This window comes from Meleagris gallopavo, chromosome Z (genome assembly GCF_000146605.3).
Source record: "Meleagris gallopavo isolate NT-WF06-2002-E0010 breed Aviagen turkey brand Nicholas breeding stock chromosome Z, Turkey_5.1, whole genome shotgun sequence".
Classification (NCBI taxonomy): Eukaryota; Metazoa; Chordata; class Aves; order Galliformes; family Phasianidae; genus Meleagris; species Meleagris gallopavo.
The window spans coordinates 26,007,316-26,033,713 of record NC_015041.2 but is presented as its reverse complement, the minus strand read 5'-3'; the positions used below and the strand labels follow the sequence as shown (position 1 = coordinate 26,033,713).

At 35.8% G+C, this 26,398-nt stretch overlaps 1 protein-coding gene across 1 annotated transcript in view; it reads left to right on the top strand.

The window, feature by feature from the left end:
* The window catches only part of KIAA2026 (KIAA2026 ortholog), a gene marked incomplete at its 5' end in the record, with an annotated part of 60,757 nt that overhangs the window by 21,941 nt on the left and 12,418 nt on the right, over positions 1-26,398 (top strand). Inside the window, 2 exons of the mRNA XM_010725640.2 lie at positions 4,762-4,838; positions 10,450-10,539. Of these exons, the coding sequence (XP_010723942.1) occupies positions 4,762-4,838; positions 10,450-10,539 (167 nt within the window). The remainder of the gene's footprint in view (positions 1-4,761; positions 4,839-10,449; positions 10,540-26,398) is intronic.

Here is a 26,398-nt window from a genome sequence, read left to right as displayed (position 1 = left end):
TGGTGACAGGTGACAGGACAAGGGGAAATGGCCTCAAGTTGCACCAGGGTAAGTTTAGGTTGGATATCAGGAAAAATTTATTTACAGAAAGGGTTGTTAGTACTGGAATAGGCTCTCCAGGGAGGTGGTTGAGTCAGCATCCTTGGATGTGTTTATAAACCATTTGGATGCGGTAATCAGGGACATGATTTAGCGGAGGGTTGCTAGAGTTAGGGTAGTATGGTTAGGTTGTGGTTGAACTCAGTGATCTTTAAGGTCTTTTCTAGCCTGAGTGATTCCATGATTCTATAAAACATTTGTCAAATACTTGTCCCAGTAAGTATATCTCTGCTATGCAAAAAAAAATATATATAACTGTTGTAACTGTTGGGTTCCGAGACCACTATTAATTCTTCAAGATGGTAGTTGTAATAGCTACAGCCTTTGTGAAGTTGCAACTATTGAGGAGAAGACCTCTTCGGAAGCTTCTAGATCATCATTTTACATGGACTTTTTGTTGTAGTTTGCGTAATAATTTATTTTGAAGGGAAACTATTTCGTGTTTTTATCTTTTCATTCTTAACATGATAGGAGAAGAGAACTGTGAAACTGGACAAAACATTTTCTGATTAATCTTCCATCTGTGCATTGCACTCTAGTATTATTGATTCCTGTCTGTTTGTTATAGCATGTGTATTCTCTACAAGGCAGTCTTTTAAAAGCAGCACAGTGATAGAAAAGTTGGTTGGAAGAAACCTCTGGAGGTCACATAGTTTGGCTCCTTGTTGGAAGCAGTAATTTTACAAGCAGTCATGTTGGCTGTGACTTATCTACCTATTTCTTGAAGATATCTGAAGGTCTATTTATTGAGCTACCTCATCCCTTGTGAGAATGTTTTACTGAAGTGGCTGCACATTCACTGGCACAGGCTGCCCAGAGGTCGTGGAGTCTCCTCCTTGGAGATATTTAGAAGATGGGAACTAGGCACCCTGCTCTCATGTTTCTACTTAAAAAGGACCTCAAACAGATGGAGCCAAAAGTCCCTGCCAACTTCAGTCATTCTGTGATTCTATGATTATTTCTCTAGTCTGTGTGTTGAATTATTGCTAAATGGTTTCTAAATCACGACTAGTAAAAGTGAGAGACTGAGAACTGAGAGATAAGCAGGTCACATTGAATTGCTATAGGTAACTTAATGAAACAGTGTGTATCAACTTTTTCATTAGATTTTTTTCCTTCTTTATTTCTCATATTTGTTTTTCCAGCTGTGATTGCTTAAATGTATCTGTACATTGAGCATGATCTAAAGGGTGCAGTGTGCTATGACTCAAAATACATCTAGCATCTCTCAGTAGCATTACTTCTATTCTTGAAGTAATTTAAACTATTTTAAACAGTCTCTCTAGCTAAGATCATAGGCAAAGGAGCTCTAGCATATAACACTGGAGTAGTTTGAGAAATTGCTACTCACAGTAGTAATCTGTTCAACCCTTTACTGATTTTACTGTCCATACAGAATCTATGCCTACCTCAACCTGGCAGTTCAAGACAAGCAACTATGCTTTGTGGTGGCGTGACTTCAGTATTAGCATGACCATTTTTGTATGTGACAGAGCTTGAAGCCGCTTGTAGGGGCAGCCATATCTTATCATCACTGTTGTCTTTGCAGAACATACTTGCTTTTTCAAAGTATGCTGCATCATATAATACCTCATGCTGAAAGTACTCAAGCAAATATTCATTATAAAATGTTATGTTGAAAATATTTGAAGCTAAACATTTCTTTTTAACCATTCAGAACTATCTTTATATAAAGAAAGATAATGTAGGACTATCTGGCAGCCTCGTGTTTTTATCCCTTCATGCTAGTGCCAGATGACATTCTTTTACAGCATTAGGTAACCACCGTATGTCCAGACTTCTTCAGGGTTTGTCACAAAAACTTGTATTAGATGTGTGCTTTAATTCATTTAATGAACAGCACTGTTTTCAGTCATACCAAATATGTTTTCAATGCATCTGAATCCTTAAAGTGTGCACTAAAAATGTTGATATTTTGGATTTTTTTCATGTTCTCAAAATGTGTAGGTCTTTGTTTTAATAAAGATGCACCTATATCTTCTTCACTCTTCTCTAATGTTAAGTCTATGAGTGCACTTTTGGTAGCTGAGGACTCTTTAAATTTTCATGCATTTCATTAAGTGGATTTTCAAGTCTAGGATTATAGCAGCAGTCCATCCAGTCCTGTACCCTCCCCTTGCTCTGTTCTGTGTGAGATTCAGCTACAGTGTTTTGGAAACCACATAGTATAGTAAACTTAAAATAAAATTTTGATTTTTCTCTGTTCCCATTGTTTTGGTTAATGATTGATAGAGTGTCTTGAGATACGATCAGTATCTCAGTGTATTCTGTTTAAATTGCCTCTGCACTTACATCGGTCCCTCTGAAAGTAACGCCTCCTATTTATTTGGGAACTACAACAGATAAAAAGAGCACAATAATACTATTCAGTAGAGCAAATTCTCAGCTACAAAACACTGTTTTGCAACAAGGGCACCACCATTAGCTGTGTGTTTTGTGAACAAGAGCCTGCATATCATGCTTGTAAAAATTGGCCCCAGCAGAGGTGACCCACTGTTTCTTAGCAACTCATTGTTGCTAAGAAGATGTTGCCCATGCAGTCCATCTTTCATCAGAAAAATAGATGGAAGTGAGAAGGCATCAAATCTGGACTGTGCAGGGGATGTGGTAGGACAGTCTAGCCAAGATTGGCATTGTGCTTCATGGTCGTCAGACTAGTATGGGGCCTGGTGTTAGTTACTGTGTTGCATGAGAAAGGTAGTCTTCTCTGGAAGTTCAGGCCTTTAGCTTAGTCAGGGCTGTGGTCTAGTGGTCAGAGTTCCTTTGTCCAAGTTCCAGGATATCCAGAAGGATTATCCCTTTCCTATCCCAAAAGAGATAGTGCTACCCATAACACCCATGTGTTATGAACATTTTCTTTGTTGGTGAATGTACTTGTTGTTGCTGCATGGTTTACTGTTTTGACTGCAGCTCTTAGTGGTGACATCACATCTCATCATCAGTTATGATGCAAACCACAGCTGCCATCTTCAGCCTCACACTGGTTCAGTAGGACCCGACAAACTTGCATACTATGTTATTTCTGTTACCATGTGAGCATTCATGGGACGCACTTGGCACAAACTTTGCAATATTCAAATTTTGTCACCATTGTTTCCAACTGAAGCTCATACTGAGCTCTGTTTCGTTCCTTTGTCATAAGCTGCTGATTTGTACAGGTGAGCTGATCGAGATGTTCTTCCTTTGGTGATGTAACAGCTATGCATGGCTGTCAAGAATGTGGCTTGCTTTTCTAGCCACTGTCACTACAACTGGAACACACCACTGACCACCTCACTGTTTTCACATTCACTGTTTTATCTCCACAAACATTTGTCAAATGTCAGTGAAAGTCCATGGGTGCTATTTGTTCCACATGGAGGACACACCTTTGCTTTACACGCATTTCCATGTCAGATGCCATTTTGTCAGACTGCCCCTCTGCTGCCATCTGTTGCACAGCAATTACATAGCAGAATATTGGTGGAAAGGTTCGGCCTTCAGAGCCATACCACTGACAAAAACTTGAGTCGTGGGCCAACGTAATAAAATATGAGGTATTACTGTTGGAGTTGTTTTCATATAATTGCATGTGTGTATTCGCACATACATATATATTAGGAAAAAAAACCAACAATTCTTGAGAATATTTTCATAATTAAAAAATTACTGTTTTTTTTTTTTTTAAACCAGGTAACGTGATGACTACATCTAACAATGAATTCAGCATATGTCATGTGATTCTTTAGGTTTTACATGATGTTTAGGACTCTGGAAAGTGAGCATGTTGGTAATCTTATAGTGGTGGTTTTAGTCTAAATGAACTTGTCAGAAGAGGACTTGTTGCAGTTTACCATGTGAACATAGGAATAAGGAACTCAATTATATACATAAGTATACATTATATACATAAGTCTGGGTGATGCAACTATTTGATGTGGGAAGTGTTCACGATCTATTAATCTTGATACTTCAGGCATTACTTTGCTTGTCTTGCCTTAAAGTTAATTGTTACGTATATGTTACAATATGCCATAATTATGTGGTGAGGACATGAGGTTTCTTCTAAAATGTTAGGCTTTGCCTCTGCCAGAATAACTCTGTGAGTATTCTGATTTCACTGATAACTTTAGTATATCCATTTGGCAATTTCTAGATATTGTTTGTTCTTTGAGGGTATTTTTTACTGTAAGATGTAGATGTCCCAGACCCTAATGTATGATTCACTTTGCAGTGTCAGAGAACATGCCTTGCAGGTAAGATACTATATTTCTTAAGTTTGTGGCGTAAGTTCTGGATTTTGCTCCTTGCAGAATAGTGATGTGGATGTTTCTTCTATGACTTAAATAATTTCTTGCAGTGTTCTCTTAATTTTTAGGTGGCATATTGTGAGCATTATAATGGGATTGTAATGGGAATGTAGTTTTTAATTTATTTATTTATTTATTTATTTATTTATTTATTGCAAAAGAATTGCCCCACAGATACTTGTAGTTTAATGTTTGATTTTGCTGCGTCTAGTTCAGGTTCGTTGTTTTTATGTGACGCACTTGTCAGCCATCTGGTAGTTACAGTTTAACTTTAAAGTCTGTATGTAATTTGGTTTTGTTAATGAAGTACAACAAACAGCATTATGAAGCTTTTCTCTTTTAATCTTAAAAGGAAAAAAATCGGTTTCTAAAAAAGCAATCACAAAGAAGAGGAAAGGTGTCACAAAGTCTGCCATACCAGAATTTCAGGTAAATGATTTTAATTCTTGTTCTAAGTTTTTGAATGCCTGTAAATTAAGTCCCACATTGTTTGACATAGATCTTGTAAATCCTAGTCAAGAGATGGATTTTCCTTTTCCCGATTAAAAGGTGTGCTTCCGGTAGTGTTTTTAAACACACACTTCACATTTTCTTGGTAGTGAATGTTTTAGCATTTTTTATTATATGCATCTTATATAGTACATAAAAAGTACACGGTACTTTTTAAGATCCCAGGTAAGTATGATGCAGGAGCAAACCTGGAAAACAGAAGTTGTTGATGTAATTTGTAAGATACAGTTTAGGATAAAATTACTAGTGTTTTTACTGGTTTGATTTGATATGCTTTAATGATATGTTTCACTGTGACCCTTGAATTGAAATCGAGCTTAATTTTACTCAAGGACTTTGACAAAATCTGTACCTTCATGTGTTCATCTTGTCTGTAACTTTTACCTCTTATCTGCTCATGAACTTTAGACCAGAGAGCACTAAGAAGAGAGTGGCAGTTATAACAATGTATTTTTTATGGTGCTGTAACAGAAGTATGAAAGCGTTTAAGTTGTAAGTCACAGTTTTTATATCCATACCTACTTGAATTAAGCTTATCTTTTGGTGGCATCTGTTTTAGAAAAACTTATTTTTGAGACAGCAGTCTGTGCTATTCTAAGCAATCAAACCTCATAAAGCTACAACTGCTGTGTAGGTAGTGTCTAAAAAAATGTATTTTTCTCAATGCATTCCCTGCATGCCATGGATATATGTAGTTTAGTTAGAAATAGTCTATCTAAAATATTATCTAAAGCTTAGCCTAATTTTATATCAAACCAAAGTAAACTATATGTTTATGTATCTATTTAAATGCTAAATTAACATTTTATGCTTACCTATATAAAATGTTAATTAAAATGTTACTGAGTAATTTCAGCTCTTTTGATCAAAACTAGGCTTTAGATCTGTTTTAGGTGAAGGTAAGATACATCACTATGGGCAGTTTAATCTTTTTAGGGAATTTTTTAATTATTTATCTGCTTTTTTTCAGGAGGATAGATAGGGCTGGTATGACTGTGTTTCAAATATTTTCATATTTTATACCATATTTGCAGATGTGAAACTTCTAAAGCAGTATAAAACATGTGTCTTGATATTCTTTTCCACATGCATGGATTGCCAGATACCATATAATTATTTAAAGTTGAGAATATGATTTAAAATATTTAATAAAACAAGTTTATACAGTGAGATATGCAAGGGAGGGTACAACTGCGAAAATGTTGCTATTCATATGTAAATAGCAGCTCTTCTAGGAAGAAAGCAAATAATTGAAATCTTTTCAAAAATTTATAATCTGTTTTATATGCCTTAAGTGTACAAATGTAAGAAAGAAAATAATAAAATAAAAAGAAAAATAGCCACAATGTACCTTATTGCTTAGGAGTAGATAGTATAAATTAGTCTAAATGTGTAAATCCTTTCTTTACTCGAAGATCAAAATTCAGCATTAATGCTGAGAAAATTTATATTATTACATATTTTAATATCTTAAATCGCAGAGACCAAATGACTCAAACTGTGCATTATAACCAGTTACTAACAACAACAACAAAAAAAACCCAACAGCAACAGAATATATAATAATAATATAGCTAACTAATTCTAATGTTTATAATGCCACTTTTAAGTATCTTTTTGAGGAAATAAACCATGTGAATTTTCTGTTCACTTTTGTAGTTTGAATGTTGTAAACAAGATGTAAAAAGCACATATCAGTGCCTACTGATAAGGTGTTTTCAGACCTTATGCTAGGTTCTTAGCTGAAAGCTGTTGAAAAATAATAATAAAAACAGAAGCAGATGTCAATTAAATTATTTTTTATCAAATAAAGCACAAAAAACATGCTGTTTTTAGTATTATGGAAATTATTTAATAAGTGAGGTGACAGCTCATCAGTTTGTAAGTTGGGTTCTACAGTTTTCCTTTTAATAGAAATTCTCATTTCCAAGTTTATAGCTACTGTTTCCTGTTAATGTTAAAAAAAAAAAGAAAAAAGACAATAATTATACTTCTGTACTAAAAGGTTACTAAGTTGGTGTTGTTGGTTCTCTCTCTGACCCATGTCTACTAATGTCTTGTTCTAAGTGCTTTCTCTCATTCTTTCCTTCTTTTTCTGTACATATATACACATGTAGGTACATAGACTTACATGCACCATAAGCAAAGAAGGAGCACACATTGTAAGGAGCTGGGCTAATGTTTTGGCTTTTCTGTGACTGTGTTTAACAGTCTCAACTTTCATCAGCTGTGGTCTGTAATAAATACAGATCTCAAATGAAGAATATTTGGATATTTTCCACTCTGAAATGGTTTCAATTAAAGAACAGTTTAATGAGAAGTTAAAGTATAACTTAAAATCATTATGCAGACAACCTGAAGTTGGGAACAAAACTACACTGAAGTGCATTATGTCTAGAAAGGTTAGCTGAAGTTTCAGCTGGTTAAAGAGAACCAAGGAGGAGGCATCCATAATCCAGGGGTGTACACAAGGTGTGTATTTACAAACAGATTTACAGATTGCACTTTTAAAATAATGATAAAAGTTCATTTGTAAGTTCTGAGAGATCACTGGAGAGTGCCAAGTTAGAATGGTACTCATCTTTCCTTGCAAAAGTCTGGAGATCTGTTTTATTCCTGCCATTCTTCCTTGAGGGTCCAATGAGGATCTTTGAGAGAGTACTAAGATCTGAGATTGTATCTAGTGGGAAAGGTTCAACACTGAATTTGAACATGTACTTGGAAACAGAATATCTGAAGTTTACTTTATGCTCAACTGAAAAAGAGAATACTTATTTCCTGCAAAAATGCGGTCCTGTGCTTGATATGAAAATGCCTGTGTCAAAGGGAGCATGTACATGATTATTGTACAGGACATATACATTAATGGAAATACTAGCACCCCAGAAAGTTAGGATACTGCATAGTATTTTAGAGAATGGGGACTAACTTTTCTCTACCTTCAAGTAATAAGATGTTTTTTCTCTCTTAAAACTATTTTTCTCATGATACATAATTAGAAAGCATGTTCTCCAAGAGAGATAGGAAGATCAGACTGTAACATTAGTATGTTTCTTATTACGATCACATAACTTACTTGTAAAAACATACAAACAAATTCAGAAAATCAGTGTTCCTTGCTGGAAGTTGAATTGCTGCATTCTGGCATGTAGCAACGATGAGCAAAGAACAGTGAAACATTAGTGTGTCATTATGAGACACAACTGCTGTATTTCATATCAAGATGATCATTAAAAAAAAAATTCCTTCATTTTGTTTACTGACAGTACATGTCATGCAAAAGAAAAGAGTTTTAAATCATGCTCTAATATAATGATAAATAATACTTTAAAAGCATTGTTTTTTATCTCTCAGTATATTGCAAAATGAATTAAGTCATAAGCTAAGTTTGCTGAAGAGAAAGGTAAGTAACGACTGAAATAAGCTGTTACTTATTGAACATGATTTTAGAAGTTTGTGAGAATTTCACTGATCATCATCTGTCTTAATTATGCCTTAAATTTGCCTACAATTTCTATATTAGTTATCCAAAATTAGAGAAATTTGCAAACTACTTATCCTTGCAGCTTTAGATCCCTTCTGCTTTTGTATAAAAAATGTATTCTACACTTAAATTACTGTTCTTTTCATTTTTAAAACACTGCCTTCGTTTTGTAAGAAATGTTGGATGAATGAGAGAAATTTGAGAAATAACTCATTCCCAATAAGTGTATTAGTATTAATATCTTATTTAAAATCCTGCTTTTTTTGAAGAAATACATTTCTTCTTGAATGCTTTTGTGATGGTTTCCAGTACGATATCAGAGTGTTCAAGATATTAAACTCATTTTGACAATAAATCCTCTAAGCTAAGCTGCTGCTACCTTCATTGTTTTACCGGCAGATAATTAGTAAACAAGTATTAGTCTTAGAGGCGCATCTCTGCTAATATGAAATTGGAATTTGATTGCTCTGTCAGCACCATCCCCAAAACAACTCATTTTTTTTTAATGTTTGCTTTATTTTTCCTTTTGATGTACACTCACTGACAATTCGGCAAATTAGATCCTAATGTCTCAAGTGACTGCTCTGGCAGGACCAGAGACTGTGAAAAGTTTGGCAACAGGAAATACCCGCTGACATGTAGGAGCTCTGTTGTAAAGATACAGTTGGTATTTTCAAGATGGCATTGAACTAATAACACTGAAATCATCCTTCTTAAAAACTCTTACTATATATAAATTTCTAGAGAGAAGTTCACAAGCTTTTAGCAAATTAAATAGAGTTGGATGAATGGTATCTTCCTTTGGCTTATAGTTCTGCTTTGTCTTTGGTCATTGACTCATAACACCTACAGTAGGAGAACACATAAGGCAATTTCAAAAATGAATTCCAAAGGAACGGATTATAACTGTGTAAGGGAATTCTCTATTCATGTCTTTATTTACTTGTCACAGGTGTGACAAACTTGCGAATTTTTGCATAATTACAATGTGTCATAGATTTGTTTGCAGGCCAGGTAGAAGAAGAAAAATCATTATTTTCCTTCTGGTTTGCAGTTACATACTTGGAACTTCCTTCCATGCGGGACATGTCTGTTCTATGTTATAATAATGAAAGAACCTGATGTGCTTTTTTAAATGAACTTGTTCCAAATCTAGAAATTATAGAATTTAATGTGTAATTGAAGTTAAGATGTATTGTTGTGAGTCACTAATATGGAGGTAAAAATTGTATCATGATAGCATATTGGTGGTTTTTTTTCCTTCTTGGATTTGACTTTTCTTACATTATTTTGAAGTTTTTTCAATTCTAATGAAAACATTTCTGAACATAAAGATGTTCAGAAATAAGCAAGTCTTAACTTATAGTGACCTGAATGAACCTAACATCTTAATAATTTCCAGTTTAATAAGTCTGTAATTGTTGTAAGTGATGGTAAGCCAAAACTTAAAGATCATTATTGTTTCTTTGAAAATTTGTTCAAGTAAATAACAGCCATTTTGTTATAGGAAGAATGTAAAAAGCTGTTTGCTAAGGACAGAAATAAGAAGAAATTCCAGAGCACTAGGTATACTGCTTTTACTGAGATGAGATAGATTTTATAGATAAGGCTAGCTTATCATTCCGGAATGCTGCGTGTAAAAAGATAAGGTTCTGATCAGGTGAAAGTTGTAACAAGAGCAGTAACATTATAACAACAGCATAGTGCAAAGATGGTACACTTAATTCAACAAGTTTTTGTTTGGTACTCAAGTTTGTTCCAGCTCATTGCTTTACTTGAGACAAATCTGGTAACTTGTTTCATTCACTGCAGCTTGGAGGAAGAACCTACATTGTGAAAAGGAAGCTCATACACAGAGATATATGGTTTGTATCTGAAGTGCGTTCATTTCAATAAGAACTTTTTTTAAAAAAAAAATAATACTCTAAGAAAATAAAAACCAAATGGTTGGCACTGTAACATGAGTTTTTAGATTTTATTTAACTTCATTGTGTATTTTTCAAGTCCCACATTACCAAGTGTTTGTGTTCTTTTTTTTTTTTTTAGCTTATTTGCACTAATCTTGATGAACTCAGGGAATTAATCACAAAGATTGAGAATGAACTCAAAGATCTGGAAGACATTAAAAAGAAATCGGTATGTGACATAAAAAGTTTTCTCTTGTATGAATGTGAAACTGAGCCAGTTATTTGCTGAGGACTGTCAGCTGAAGATTTTTTGCCTTTTCATTGATTGTATGAAGTCTCAATATGGTTGGTGCCTGGAGACTGTAATCTTAATCTTTTCTGTATGTATTGTTCTATTCACAGTTTTCTTATAAGGGAATTCATTAACTATATGTTAATAGTTCTCACTGCCAAAAAAAATTGCAAGCAATGGTGATACCTTAGAAGAAGCAGTCTATTTCTATTAAATGTGTGCCCTCTTCCCTTAAGACAAATTCTTACTAGCAAGTACAGCGCAGAGTTCTCAAATCTATCAGATCAGATCTTTCTTGAGACCACTGAGATGCATATTAGGATTCCTAACCCCATTTATTTTTTTGAATAAGCTATTAAAATAGGCTTTGCTGAAGTGTTCCAGCAACTCAATATTTTTTTTGCAATGAGAGGCCCAAAATTAGGCACAGTCCTCAAGGTCCTGCTGACCTCAGTATTCCTGATGCAGGTAGGATGCCATTTGCATTTTGGGCCACTTGGACACACTGCTGTAATCGTGTTCAGCCAGCTGCCAAACAGCACCCTTTGGTCATTTTCTGCCAGGAAGCTTTCCAGCCAATCTTCCACAAACTGATGTTTAGTCTGGAGAAGAGAATGCTCATTGTTCTCTACAACTACTTGAAAGGAGGTTGCAGTGAAGATGTTATCTTTTCTCAAGTGACAACTGACAGGATGCAAGAAAGCATCCTCAAATTGCTCTAGCAGAGGTTTACATTGAACACAGGAAGAATTTCTTCATGGAAAGGCTGGCAAGGCTCTGGAACTGGCTGCTTAGGGAGGTGGTGAAGTCACTATCCCTGGAGGTGTTGAAGAGATGCATGGATTTGGTTTTTAGGGATGTAATTTGGAGGTGAACTTGATAGTGTTAGATTAACCTATGGACTTTGTGGTCTTCAGGGGCTTTTCTAACTTAAATGATTCTGTGATTCTGTTTTTGTATTGAAATACGTTGAATAGGAGAGTATCTAAATATCTTGGTCTCGATGATCTCTAGAGGTCCCTTCCAACCCCTACAATTCTGTGATCTAATTTAAATGGTCCCCTACAGCCAATTCTTTCTAATACTGATTCTTTTTTTCTATTAAACTTTTGGGAGAAGTTTCTGTGACATTTCTATGGATAGTAGTGGTTAAAAATTTTGCTTTTTCTGTACCGTGGATGTTTGGTCACTAATTTGTGTGAATGTCCTTAGTCTGGATCAGAAGTAATTATATTATATTATATTTTTAATTATTTGAGTATTGGAGAGATGGTAGAGGAGAGGCAGCAAAAGAACTTCAGTGCATTTCCTTAGTGTAATAGCTGTTACAATATCTAAAGGAATAAAGATTGATGACTCTTGAAGTTATAGTTGCTAAATTGGAAATTGGTTTTAATGTAGGATTGTCCAGTGGTTATCAGACAGACTGTATCTACAATAGAAGAAAAAGACAAAAATGAGAGTACACATCAGCATACTAATAATTCTATTATAGATGAGACTTTTCCTACTGGTAGGATTGATACCAACAAGACTTCTTCAAGGGTATACAAATGCTAAATATGTCATAATCGCTCTTTGAACTGAAATCTGATAATGTCATTATGTAAATAAGTTGCATGACTTCAGCAGGAATACTATGTTTAGTTCTAATCACACCATCTTAGAAAACCAACAAGCTCTTAAATACAGGGTTAAGGTACAACTCATTCAGTGGTCAGAAGTTGTGAGGTAAGAACAATTTTTCTGTGTGTTTGCCCATTTCTATGTTTTGAGGCTTTAAACATTTATGGTGTTAGAAATATTATGTGAAGAAATAAGAGTAGGATTAATTACTGAAGAATTGATTAAAAAGGAACAGTGAAATGTTGATTTTAGAAATCACTCAGATTGCATACTTTAAAAAAAATACAAAGATCTTGAGTCAGCAAACTTGGCTAGACATTTTGCAAGGGAGGTTATTAAAGTTGCATTTTTTATGTCAATAACACCATGCATAATTAAGTTAGGTAACTTCAAATCTGGAGGAGATGCAGATTTTCATTATTCGTCTTTGGCGTAATTGACAGTGGCATCCATAACAGAGATTCTTGCAGGTTTTCTGAAGTTCCTGATGTTTTTAGTAAAACATTGCTCTCTCATAATATAAATTTGGCTTAATATGAAAGTGTATTTTAATATGATATATTATGATAATTTTGAGGCTTTCGTGGCCTTTTTTCTTGTTTGGACCTGAAGATGAAGAAAGTGGTGGTGGTCTCATTACATTACTACTTCACAGTAGTTGTTTTGATGACATAAAGGAAATCTCTACTCCAGAACTTGGACGTACTGAAGGCTGTAACAGAAAAGCTGAGCTGTAAGACTTCTTTAACATGAGTAAATGTGCTTTTTGCTGGCAATTTTTGTACATAATTGGACTGGTTGTATCTGACACTTCTCAGAAATGAGCTTGAGCCAACAAATGACACGAGATTTTTAGTTCAAACAAGTTTGGTTTGGCAGAATGAGTGCAAATTAGATCAATGTTATGTAATGGAAGGATATGGATAATTGTAGATGTGAGTGTTACCACCAATTCCTCCCACAGCAGTGAAATAATAAACCTGTTTGAAATGATTTTCACTGTTTGGCTGATTAAAACAGTTTAATTCTGTACTCACTTGAACATCTGCAATGCTTTTTGAATTAACTGTAGTGTAACATATTCATTTTAAAAAATTTACATTTCTGTTTGATTACTGATGAGTTCATTCTAAGAACTATGAGATTTGCATTACTACAAGCTTGAAGTAAATGTTTAGAGAAGAAAATGAAATTTGACCTCAATTCTTCAACATTAAGCTGAAGCTCAGTCTTAGTTTTAGCTCTTTCCAGACTAGTACACTCTTGAACTCTAGCCACAGCTCTGACACAAGGTTGCAATTTTGCATATGCCTCCAACTGACATAAGCAAAAAATGCTGCCAAAAAACAGTTCTTATTCTCCATGTCTCTGGCAGCTTCTGTTTTCTCTACCACGCTGTAAGGGAGTGTAGCAAAATTCTTTGTTCAACTGCATGAGAGTCTGTTATAAACTTAACTTCTTTTTGACTGCTGCTGGGGTAGATTTAAAGCAGATCAGTATCCTAGAGCAATTTATCCTGGAATTGCACAAATAACCACTTGTGTTCTGCCACAGCTCAAAGGATCATTCTGAGGACAGAATTGAGCATCTGCGGGCAAAAAGATGTCAAACTGCTTTTGTCAGAAGTGCTTTCCTGTATTTGTAGTAGTTACTGATACTACAGTCTGAGCCAGGGGTGTTCTAAAATTCTTAATCCCTTCAACTACTAAACAGTTCATCTCATTACCACCTAATAAATTTCGGGACTGAGAGAAGAAACTCAGTTATGCTGATTTATTATTTATTTGACTTCCTTGATGGAAAAAAGTAAGCTTAAGATGCAGAAAAAGGACTTACTTGAATCAAATGGAAGAAGTATAAGTTCTGAGCATAATCTAGTAAAACGATGGAGGATTGCTTTATAAAGAGTGTGTAAGATACAGTGTCTTACAGCTTTGGTGCTTTGCTGCTTGTCATAAGTAATGTGTTCTGTCACATCCATTGTGCGAGGAGCACTATAAGGGAAAACAAAGGGAAAATGGCATATTAGAACTTGAGAGAATACTTCAGGAGTTGCCCTGGGGAAAGGTTCCATCTCTTTCAGAATTGATAGAACTTTTCCAAGGGCATCTCCTGAAATCTAGGCAAAGGATCTGCCCACACTTTAATCTGAAATGATATGTCATTGGAGTTGTAAATAATTTGTTTTAAGTAGTGAAGATCTAAGTCTTTAGTCTACCTTTACAGGAAAGTACACAATACTAAATCTCACTTTTCTCATTTCCTTATTCTTATGATTCTCTTAGAATGTCTTAAAGTTTTCATCAGGTCAAATGTAGCTTGCAGTGTGGAGGTGTGCCACAAATGAGTGCCAGCACTCAAACAGTAGAGCTTTTTGCCTCTGCCTCTATTTAGTAGCCTTGCTTACTGCTAAAATACAATTGTATTTTGGGTCTATAGTGTATCTATTACACTCAATTATCATTAAGTGCTAGGTTTCGTTGGGATAGTATCTTAGATCATGGCTTCTAAAACTGTTCTCTCATTCACTGCTCGGTATGGTGGAGCACAACATGTTTTTTAATTAGGGAGTTGCAGTCAGTCAAACGTTGGTCAATTGCCTTAAAACTGTTGATGTAAGCTAAATTTCTGGTAGTTTTAATTTTGCTGTGTTATATATGTGAAAATGTTATATGTTTAAAGGAAATCTAAAATTGTACCCTATGTTACCCTAGTGCTTTTTATTTCCCCTGAGGTATGCTAATTTGTTAAGAAGCCATTTGTCAATTGCTGTGTTTTTTTACTTGGTTTTGTTTGTTTGTTTTCTGTAGTTTATCTGAAAAGTTAGGAAATAAGGAACTGTTTTAAATGAGGAACTTAGATTTTTTAAAAAGTTAGAAAGTGTTATTTATTTTTGTGGGTTTTGTGTGTGTGCATTCTGATGTACATGCCACATATTTTTAAAAAATTCATCTTGCTGTGCTTTCTCTGTGTTGCATTTGATAATTAACATCCTTCCATTTTAAAGCAGTGTGAATAAAAAGTAGCATAAAAATCGAATGGATAGGAAAATAAATTACAGGAGAAAAAATCAGATTAAAATAAAGACTTTCTGCTACGTTGCTAATACTATGGTGGTTAAGATGCAGCAGAAGTTACCGCTAGTCAGTAGACAGCTATAACTCTGAAGTAGGGTGTGCTGGCTAGAAACATTTTCCTTGTGATTGTACACTGTTTTTACCTCCTGTTTGCTGAAAATTTGGACTGTACATATAAACATAACAGTTCATTTGAATTTAGACATTTAGACAATTAGGCATTTAGACATGTGCTGTACCTAGCAAATGAATTAAGAAATGCAGAATAACACTTTCTGTCATGATAAGTACACAAAATAACTATCATTTTTTTACATTTTGAATCTTTTTTTTTTTTTTTGATATATTTTCTGATTTATCAGGTAAGATCAGATGAAGTTGCAGTGGGAATGGAAATTTCTTTGCTGCCATTTAGATAATTCAGATAATAATTTATTTAGACGTCTGGAGTCACTGGAGTTTTCTTGTGTGAAAATGCTAATTAAGGAGCTCAATAAATCAGTTCTGTGTATTTGACTCTTTTATATTACCACACGATTTAAATAGTCTTTATGATTTGTTGCTATTGTTTAATATGAAACTGTGACAGGATTACAGATACTTGTATCAAGTAGTGAACTTTTTTTTGTAGTTTTTGCAGATGTTATTTTGAATCTAACTTTATGGTTAACATGTTTGTAGTAAAAGGAATGGGGCTGTGACAATGTTAGTCAATTCTAGACACTGCTCTATGTTTATGTTAGAACACAGATCACCTGGAGGAAGCATAAACACTTACAGATTTTGTGTTTCCTGAAATGCAAAACTGTATTTTAGTAGCACCATTGGATTTGAATCATTACTTGCAGGCCTGATGGTAAGTGTCTTTTGAGGGAGAAGAGAGGCTGGAGCCCAGGATTCCCATGGTTAAGTACATAAAGTTAAAATGATAAAAGGCAGGGTTTTCCAGAGTAGAAGGCACCAGACTGTCCCTGCAGGAAACATCAGATGAAGGTGAGAGGAAGGATAGTCAAGTTCACGATTAACTAGGATTTGTAGCAAAAAGACTGAAAGTTGTATTGTTTTACAGAGATGTGTAACAAGCTTGTGTTCTTGACTTCATAGTAAAAAAAGATAAAAACCTCCTTTATAAAGGCTTTGGATTTTTCTTTTTTCTAATGTTGTTCATAAAGGTTTCAATTAGGCAGCTGTACTTCCCGTCACAGATCTTTATCTCTATTTTCAAGCACTGAATATCTTTTAAGCAGATAAGTCTTGGAAGTGCAGAATGCACACTGAGGCTCTGTGCAGCCCTTAAATCCATATCAGCTATGGAAATCTGTATTTGGGAGTGCACCTGAAGACTTGAAAACCCACTCATTCAGATCAGAAGTTTTTAGAACTTCAGACATGAAATAGTTTGTGGGATCAGAGAGGAATCCCAAAGGATTCCTGTTGGGCTAGGGTAGAACAATATCTTCTGTGTCTGCTGTTGGTTTGTTTTTTTTTTGAAATTTGGAACGGGCTGTTGTTAAATTTGCTGTAGGGAACGCAAGTATCCAAAGTAAGGGAAGAGTATTTTCTTTTTTCACTGATTTGCATCATATTACTTTAAAAATACAATGTTCCTATATGGCAAAAATAATGCAAATTGGCTAATTTACTAAATGAGTTTTTAAAACGTTCTCTCTGTGTATAGTAAAGAAATTGGAAATATTACCATCTGTTGGTGGTAGGGGCACTGTGTTACTACAAGATTGTGCAAGGATTTTACTGGGTTAAATTTTCATTTTTTAGCTTGAGTTAGGCTTCCTTTTCCGTATTCTTCTCCCTTCTCATTCCTTCCTATACTCCCCAGTGAAATATGAGGGCTGCTCCAAAAGTAATGACTCCTATTTTATTATATTGTCCAACAATATTAGAGGCGGATGTTGGTGGTACGGCAGTGGAACTTGCATCTTTCCTCCAATATTCTGTTGCATGTTGTTGCCGTGTGATAGATGACAGCAGAGGGGCACTCTGACAAAATGTCATCTGACATGGATGCGCTTATGGAGCAAAGCTGTGGAATTGAATTTCTCCATGCAGAATTCATTGTTATTCATAGACACCTACTGAATGCTTATGGAGATACAGTGGATGTGAACACAGTGAGGTAGAGTATGGTGCATTTCAGCAACGGTGACAGCAAAACTAGGTCACTTCCATTGGTGCAGATTTTTATGAGCATGACATGCAGCCTCTTCTTTGTCACTGCCAAAGATGCATACCTATTGGTGTTGACTGTGTTGAAATCCAGTATTTAGTAGCTGAGAATTTGCTCTATCAAATAATTTTATTGTAATCTGTTGTGGTTTCCATGGAAATAAACAGGAGGCATTATTTTTTGGAGCAACCTATGCATATATTGTACTTGAATATCTTTGGATGTAAGGAGCTTTCTGTTATACTTGTTTGCATTATATTACTGTATTTATATTAATGTACATGCAAACAAATAATATAATATGAGAAATCGATGTTTGCTATTAATTTAAACTTTAGATTAAGAGATCTTTGTTGTAAGTCTTTATGGAAATGACATAGTTTTAATAGACCTGCTTGTAATCTTGCACCTGTTTTTATTTCAGCCTATGTTCTGTATTGCTATGCAGCTTCTATTATAATGGATCTAATTCTCATTTTCCATCCTTTCTCCTAAAAACTTGATTTGTATTTTAATCACTTCCGTAATAGTTTCTTATTACTTCTTTCTGGTTTACTTGTCTCTTTAAAGGCACTCATAGGAATCCAAAGTGTTGGATTTGGAGTCTGAAATAAGGTTTTTCAATTCACTTTTACATTCACGCAGTTTTGCATATTTCTGAGGAGAAATTGAGATGTACAGTTTTTGAAAAAACAGTTGGCTAGTTAGTTGCACACTTTGAAGGAATATAACAAATTTTAAGCTTCAGATTTTTAAAGCTTTCCACAGAATTACTTCCCTGCTATTTCTATTTTCTACATATCATTTCCATATTTTTGTCCTATACTTCTGTTTGTCTTAGCTCCTTCAGTATCTCTTCAGTGCTACCTGTACTAGGTGTATTCTTTTTCACAACTGTTTTCTCTTAACTTCGCGCAATTTTTTATGCCTTTCCTGGAATATAGACTAGTCTGCCAATAAATGTTTGCTAAGATTCTTCACCTATGCCACTTCTATCACATATATTTCACAATTCTAGATGCATAGATATGAATTCTGCATCAAACGTATGAGTAGGTAGTCATACATTTAATGCGGAAGATTTTCGTCTTAGAGATACTGCTGTGTATTCAGAACATTTTGTAGTGCTTTGGATTTTGATCAACCAGAGTATTTTGAAAAATCAGGCAAAACCTTAAAAATCATCTATTCCAACTCCCCTCCAAATAAACAGGGACATAGTAATGAAATAAATAATGGAGATGAGGACATGCCAGTTAGTAAGAATTATTATTTTTTCTTAGGATATTGTATGTTTATTTTCACCTCATTTATTTGCAATATTTGACAAGAGAGTCTGGGATACCATTCCATGATATACTTCAGTTTGGTTGGATTCTTGTAATGGAAGTTCAAGCTGAAGTCTTACAGAATAACAACAAAAAGTTTGCGGGCTGACATAAGATGTTCACCAGTCTTTTCATTGGTTATAGGTAAATGCTCAAAGATATAATTGATAAAGAGGTGTCATGAATGATTTTGTTTTATGCTTTACTACCAGCCATTCTTCCTGACTGTTCCATCCCAGTCTTCTAATAATGCAAAGGCTAGCTGTTGGTGGATAAAAATGCTCAGAAGGACTTGCCAAGGGTAAATACAAGTGTTTGGCTTGAAGGACGTTAGACTTTAAAAAGTAACGCTTAAGCTTTTTCAAAATGAAAGCATATTCTATTACAGATTGGTTGCATAGTGTGAGTGATCTCATTTATTCCTTTTTTTCATCAAAGTTGCCACTAAAGTTCTGAAATACTACAATATGGCCCATAAATTGATTAAGAAGAGCATTCAGTATTAACCAATCTTTGAATTGAAGAAAGTTATTAATCTCTTTTCTTTAGGTATCTGATGTCCAAAGCAGCTGCAGATCAACTCCCTCTCCATGTGACATCACTAGAAAACGCTAGACTGGTGATGTCACATATACCACAGAACCCCGCTGCAGAATGGAGCAGGCCTATTAAGGGTAAGGTAAGTTTTCTCCCTCCACCACCACCCCTTTTCAACAATATTGCATGGTTTTATAAGATTTCTAATTTTCTTAATTTTATATCCTCAGGATATAAAGTAAAGACTAAAGAAAATCTTATAAAACTGCATAATATTGTGGTTGTGTGTGTGTGTGTTTATTTAAAAAACAACAACAACAAAACAAAAACAAAACAAAACAAAACAAAAACCTCCCCTATAAAGTTCAGTCCTTACCCCATATATCAGTATCCTGGCTCCAGTCTGCTTTGGGGTTCCATGATGAGTATGCCAGAATAGTGTATGTTGGGACATCACGGAGAGTGGAGTCAGCATTCCCTGGCTGCTCTGGATGTCAGAAACCTAATTTTAAAAGGTAAGTTTTCAGTTCAAAATGTGTTGAATGTCTCTGTGTGCACATATGGAAACATTCAGCACATTTCCTCAATTTTTTTTGTATTTGTATTTTAAAATTTTAGCTGTAGAACGCAGGTAGGAGTTACATCTTGTGCTTGTCCTCTATCTAGGCCATTAATCTCCATTGTTCTCAATACCGTTGTGTTTCTGAAGGAAAATACAGGGTTTTGCTCATCACAATTTGAAAGAAAATAGTAATTAGCAGTTCAGATTAATGTACAGAAGCAGTGCTATGGGGAATGTGAATTACAAGCCATACAAGAGTATAATTCTGCACACATCCAAGTTAGCTACTGGATATTTCTGCCTAAATATTTGGCTTGGAATGTAGACTGTACAGGCTTAATGAAACTTAAAATTAGTTCCAGTAGACTGAAGGGGAACAATTTCTTCACATATATTAAAAGCAATTTCTTCATTGACATTGAGAACTTTTTCAGGCAAAGACTATCTTGGGTTGATGTGATTGAGTATTTTTATTTCATGTCTACTAATAAAGCCCAGTTGGATTTCATAGACACAGTAAGGTGGTGCATCAAGATCTGCATATCTACATGCCAGCCATTTATGAGAGAACTGAACTGTGAAGCTGTAATAGCTATTTAATTGTATAAAATCTTCTGCTCCACTACTTCACTCGTTGTTGAATTTCATATGCAACTACATTTTTATATCTTTGAGTATAAAGTTCTTTGCTGTTCTGTGCTGGTAAGCACCTTTTGTACCCTGAGGTGTTGCATTCTATTTATTTGTTAATCTCGTTACCACATCAAGTCATATTCAGAGACTTTGTCTTTCATTTTAAGGAGTCCACTAGTCAGGGACCTCTGAAGGTCTCCCTACCTTGAAAAAGCACTATTACTATTTATGCAGCAGATCAGCCAACGCCTGATAAGCTGAAATCTGAAAGCAAAATGAAATGGAAACTCAGCAGCTTTTCTGGGACAAGATGTTCTAACGCTGTAGGTTTATGATGAAAGTATATCTTCTAAATTCCAACCTAAACCTCCTAAGTTTCAGTTTGTGGATGTTTTCTTGCACTTATACCATTTAGTGTAACTGAGAAGAGTTTGCAACATACCTATTTGTAAAGGAACGTTTATGTTCTGTAGAAAGTAGGCTGATACATATTGCTGAAGTGAGAGTTAAGTTATAGCTTCATCAGTCATTGATTAGCTTTTTACCTGGAGAAGAACTATTCTTCTAGAAGAATAGGGCTATGTGTTGTGTTTAACCCAGTAGGAAGTGAAGCACCACACAGCCCTTTGCTCCCTCCCTCCACACAAGTGGAGTAGGGGAGAGAATAGAGGTAGAGGGGAACGTAAAACGTATGGGTTGAAATAAGGACAGTTCTACCAAAAAGAAAGAGAACAAAAAATAAAACGATATGCAAAAAAAGTGATACACAGTGTGACTGCTCACCACCAACTGACCAAGGCACAGCCAGTCCATGAGTAATGGTACTCCCTGCCCTCAGGGAGCTCCCCACAGTTTCATTCTGAGCACTGCCCTTACTGCTTCTGAGGGAAGGATATTATAATTTGTATGTGTTGTGTGTATGTCAGAGATTTATTACAAACTACTAAACCACAGTAAGAAAAGCAAGTAGTTAAGATACAGGAATATAATTAACTTTAAAAAAAAATTATTGTGTTGGTACACAACTGTATTAAAAAGATTTGGAAGCACGTGTGGAGTTTCCTAGAGATTACACTTAATATTCACTACAATTTTCAGTAAAAACCTATCCATAGCATTGTGTTTCTGTCTTTTTATTTTTGAAGTAAGGAGAAAAGTGGCCTGTAGTAACAAGGCTTTTTTGAAGTGATAATGAAGGCAGTAACATTCTGAGGTTTGTTCTTCACTAAGCCCTATACTTGTGTCAGGCTATTTGATGCATGATACTGTTATCATTTCAAAGTTGACTCAATGATTCAGCTAGTATTTATCAGGCTCATAAATGCTCCCTTTTTTCTTCTTAAACCAAGATCTCACTCTTATTTAAAAATAAATTAGTTTCTCAGAAATTGAATATTTCCTGTGAACTCTGTAGTTGTTCTTAGTATAACTGTTCTTATTTTATACTGCGTTTTAATACATACCATTTTTTACTTTATTGGATGTAGGTACAGCATTTCTGTACCCTGATAGTAGTGGCATAATTCATATTTTACTTCAGCAAAACCCACCAAGAAAGTATAAAATTAATCCGTTTTAAAACTTCCTCTAAAATGTTTTTTATGTATCACAGGAAAAATAAATCTGTGCACATAATTCTTTCATACATTAGGAATTAATTCTATTTACTGCTGGTACTAAGAGTTGATACCTTTTTTAAGCTGCAGTATGCACAAGAACAGTTTTCTCTTGCAGTGCTCAGTGGCAAGTTTTATGCTGCATTGTGTTGTGTGTGCAAATGTGGCTGGCCAGAAATTGAAGAATGTAGAACGCAGTTTCCTAGCTTGTCTGTGGGCTCAGCACTAAGAGTTACATTGTAATGTGGCATAATTTCCTACTTAAAACCTTTTGATTTTTTTTTTTATTTTATGAGAATGAAAGAAGAGCTGTTCATTTTGTAATATAACACATAAATTATTACCTGTAAAAATAACTATGATACCTGATCTCCAAATAAGCATTCAGCCTGATTGATCTTGCTGCACTTTGGAGAGATCAGCTGAAATTCACAGAAAGGAGTTACTCCATAATCCATAGAAATACCATTATTGCAGACTGCTGAAAAGTAGCCAAGTTGACATTTATGTTGTCTTTCCTGCCATAGGTTTCTTTGTATGCTGGACTGCAGGAAGCCATTAAAGATAAGAGTTCTATTGGAAGGAAAATATATGTATAAAAGAAATAACTTCCCAAGTGTTACTTCTTTTTCATGCTGAACCATAATCTATTTACTGTCTTAACATTTTCTCAGACAAGTCAAGAAAGAAAATTCTCATTTATGTAAAATGCACAAAATTTGTAGAGTGGCAGAAGAACTGAAGAATACCACATCCCTTTTTATAGCTGCTTGTATGTCACAGAATCATAGAATATCCCAATTTGGGCAGGATTATCCAAAATTCAAATCATATTTCTGAGAGCACTGTCCAGACACTTTCTGAACTCCTGAAGTCTTGGTGTCATGATCTCTGCACTGGGCCATTCCTGACCACCCTCACGGTAAAAAAACTTTTCTAATACCTAACCTGACCCTTCCCTGTTGCATCTCCGTGCCATTCCCTCAGGTCCTGTCTCTCTTACCAGAGAGCAGAGGTCAATGGCTGCCCCTCCACTCCTGTTATGAATAGGCTGCCATGAGGCCTCCCTCAGTCTCTTATTGACTGAACTAACCTAGGGACCTCAGCTGGTTCTTAAATGTCTTCTCCTTTAGATATTCCACTATCCTTGTTGCCCTTCACTAGTTTTACGACCTCATATTGTGGCACCCAAAACTGCATATAGTTCTCGAGGCTGCAGCAGTGCGGAGTAGAGTGTTAAATTCACTTGCTTTGACCAGCTATCAGTGCTGAGCCAAATGCATCCTAGGATATAGTTGGTCCTTTTGGCTTCCAGGGCACACCGAGGTCATGTTCATCTTGCCATCAGCTAAAATCCCCAGATCCCTTCCTGTGGGGCCGCTTTCCAGCCTTTCTTACCCCAGCATTTGCTGGGGATTGTCCTATCTCAAATGCAGAATCTACCACTTGCTCCAGTTAAGTTTCACACAGTGAGTGATTGCCCGTCTCTCTAAACTGCATTGTCAAGGGATTCAACAGCTCCTTATTTAGTTTTGTCTGTAGACTTACTATACATTAAACTCCTGCATCCAGGTCGTTTATAAAAATGCACAGGAGAACTAGCCCTAAAATGGAGTCTTGTGGAACTCCGCTAGTGACTGGCTATCAGCATGATGAAGTCCTCTTTAACCCTTTGAGCCTGACTCATCAGCCTATTGCCCAGCTACTGCATTACAGTAACTGTATGCTGGACCTTTTATCCAGTAGGATATTGGAGAAACGTATCAAAAGTTTTTCTTAAATCAAAAAAGATTACATCAACTGTCATCCCTTAGTCTGCTATGTGGGTAAGCTTGTCATGAAAGGATATTAAGTTGGTTAAATAGAACTCTTCCCCCCCCCCACGAGCCTGTGTTGGCTATGACCAATAACTGCGTTGTCTTTCAGGTGTTTTTCAGAAACTCTCAGAATAATCTTCTCCATAATTTTACCAGACACTGAAGTGAGACTGACAAACCTGCAGTTACTGGGGTCGTCTTTGTAATTCTACTTGAAAACTGTGACATTTGCCAGCTTCTAGTTTACTGGGACTTCTCCAGATTACCAAGACCATTGACAAGTGATTGAGATCTTGTGGTGACGTCAGCCAGCAATTTGAGGACCCTGGGATGTATTCCATTGTGCCCCATAGACTTGTATACATACAGTCAGAGCAGAAATTCCCAACAAATGCAGGGTTGACTGGGAGTTTATCATTACTGCAGTAATCATGCTCTACCTCAGAGCCCATCATCAGCACCGAAGGCAGAGGTGAAAAATGCATTAATTGTCCCTGCTTTGTCTGTGTCCTTATTTGTGAGATGACCATCCTCATCGTGTAATAGACTGATGTTATGTCTGGTCCTCCTTTTTGTACTTACATACTTTAAATACCCTTTTTGTTTTGTCTTACAGTACCAGCCAACTTCAGCTCTCATTGATGTTTGGCTGCATTGATTTTTTCCATGCAGTGGCAAACAGCAGCTCTGTAGCTCACCCATTTCACCTGATGTTACTTCCAGTGTCTGTACATTTTCCTTTTCTGTCAGAGCTTGAGAAGAAAATCCCTGCTGAGACAAGCCAGACATTTATCCTACTTAAATGACTTCTGATGCTTTGGAATTACCTCCTGCCCTCTTAGAAGATAGCTGTTAAAAAGCAATCAGCACCGATAAATCCCTGTACCTTCAGAAGCATACGTCCAGAGGACCTGGTTAACTAGTTCTTTAAGCAACCAGTAGCCTACTCTCTCCATATCCAGCACTGAAATCTTGCTAGAAAAATTCAGTCCTTTGTGTAATTAAGTTAGAGAATTATTGGGAAAAATTCTTAGGAAGGAGTGTAGATTTAATACTCTTTAGAAGGGTGTTTGGCACTATTACAAATACTGTGATTTCTTCTCAGTATTGCACTTTCCTTATTTAAGTGAATTACAGCAGAAAATAGAATCATAAAATGTTACAGAATCATAAAATACAAAAAGTCCCGAGATGGAAGGGACCTTGTGGATGATAGAATCATGTCGGTCACTCTGAAAGTCATGCCTCCTGTTTATTTCCATGGAAACCACAACAGATACAAAGAGCACTGTAACACTGTGTGAAAGAGAAAACTTTCAGCTACGAAACAGTCAGAACAGGGTCACCACCATAAGCAAAGCATTTTTACCAGTGATAAATAAGAGCCTTCATGCCACACTTGTAAAAATCTGCATGGCCGTCTGGAACATGGCTTGTCTTTAACCTCACTGTCACTACTGCTGAAATGGACCATCCACCACCTCATGTGCTCACATCTGCTGTTCAATCTCCACAAACATTCTCAGCAAATGTTAATGAATGTCAGTGGGTGGAATTTTTTCTGCGTGGAGACACTGGATTCCACACTTCAGCTTCATACGCACTTCCATGTCAGATGCCATTTTGTCAGACAGTCCCTCTGCTGCCATCAGTCGCACAGCAACAAAATGTAATGGAATATTGGTGGGATCATGCAACCTCTACTGCCATATCACCATCTGCCTCTGATGTGGTGGGCCAACAAAGCCAAACAGGAGACATTTCTTTTGGAACAGCTCTCATAGGATGGCTTGGGTTGGAAGGATCCCACGGGAATCATCAACTCCTGGCTTCACATGGGACTACCTGAAATGAGACTGTATTTCTTGCTTTCCAAATATTTCTTGAACTCCAGCAGCATGAGGCTGTGACCACTGCCCTGGGCAGCTTGATCCATGCCCACCATTCTCTAGTGGACAACCTTTTCTAACCCCCACCTCATCCCTCTCATCTCTGTGCCATTCGCTGGGGTCCAGTTGTTGTCACCAGAGAGCAGAGCTCAGTGCTGCCCCTCTGCTCCCCTCATGAGGAGCTGTAGCTGTCATGAGGCCTCCTGTCAGCCTCCTCTACTCTGGGCTGGACAGACCCAGGAGCCTCAGCTGCTCCCCCTGCATCTTGCAAAATATATTTTTCTCTGAATATGTTTCATCCTCATTCAGCCTTTCCAGACTGATCAAACATGAAGTTTTCATGGAAGATCATAAGAGTACTGAATGAAATACAAAATACAAAAATATAATGCAAAAACTGTTTTCTTCCTAAGAACTATAGTAAATTATCTTTGCAAGTAAAAATATAAACGATATCATTTACATTAAATGAAATTATTGTAAGCTTTACTGTATAAATTTAATCATTGAAAATGTAATTATATGG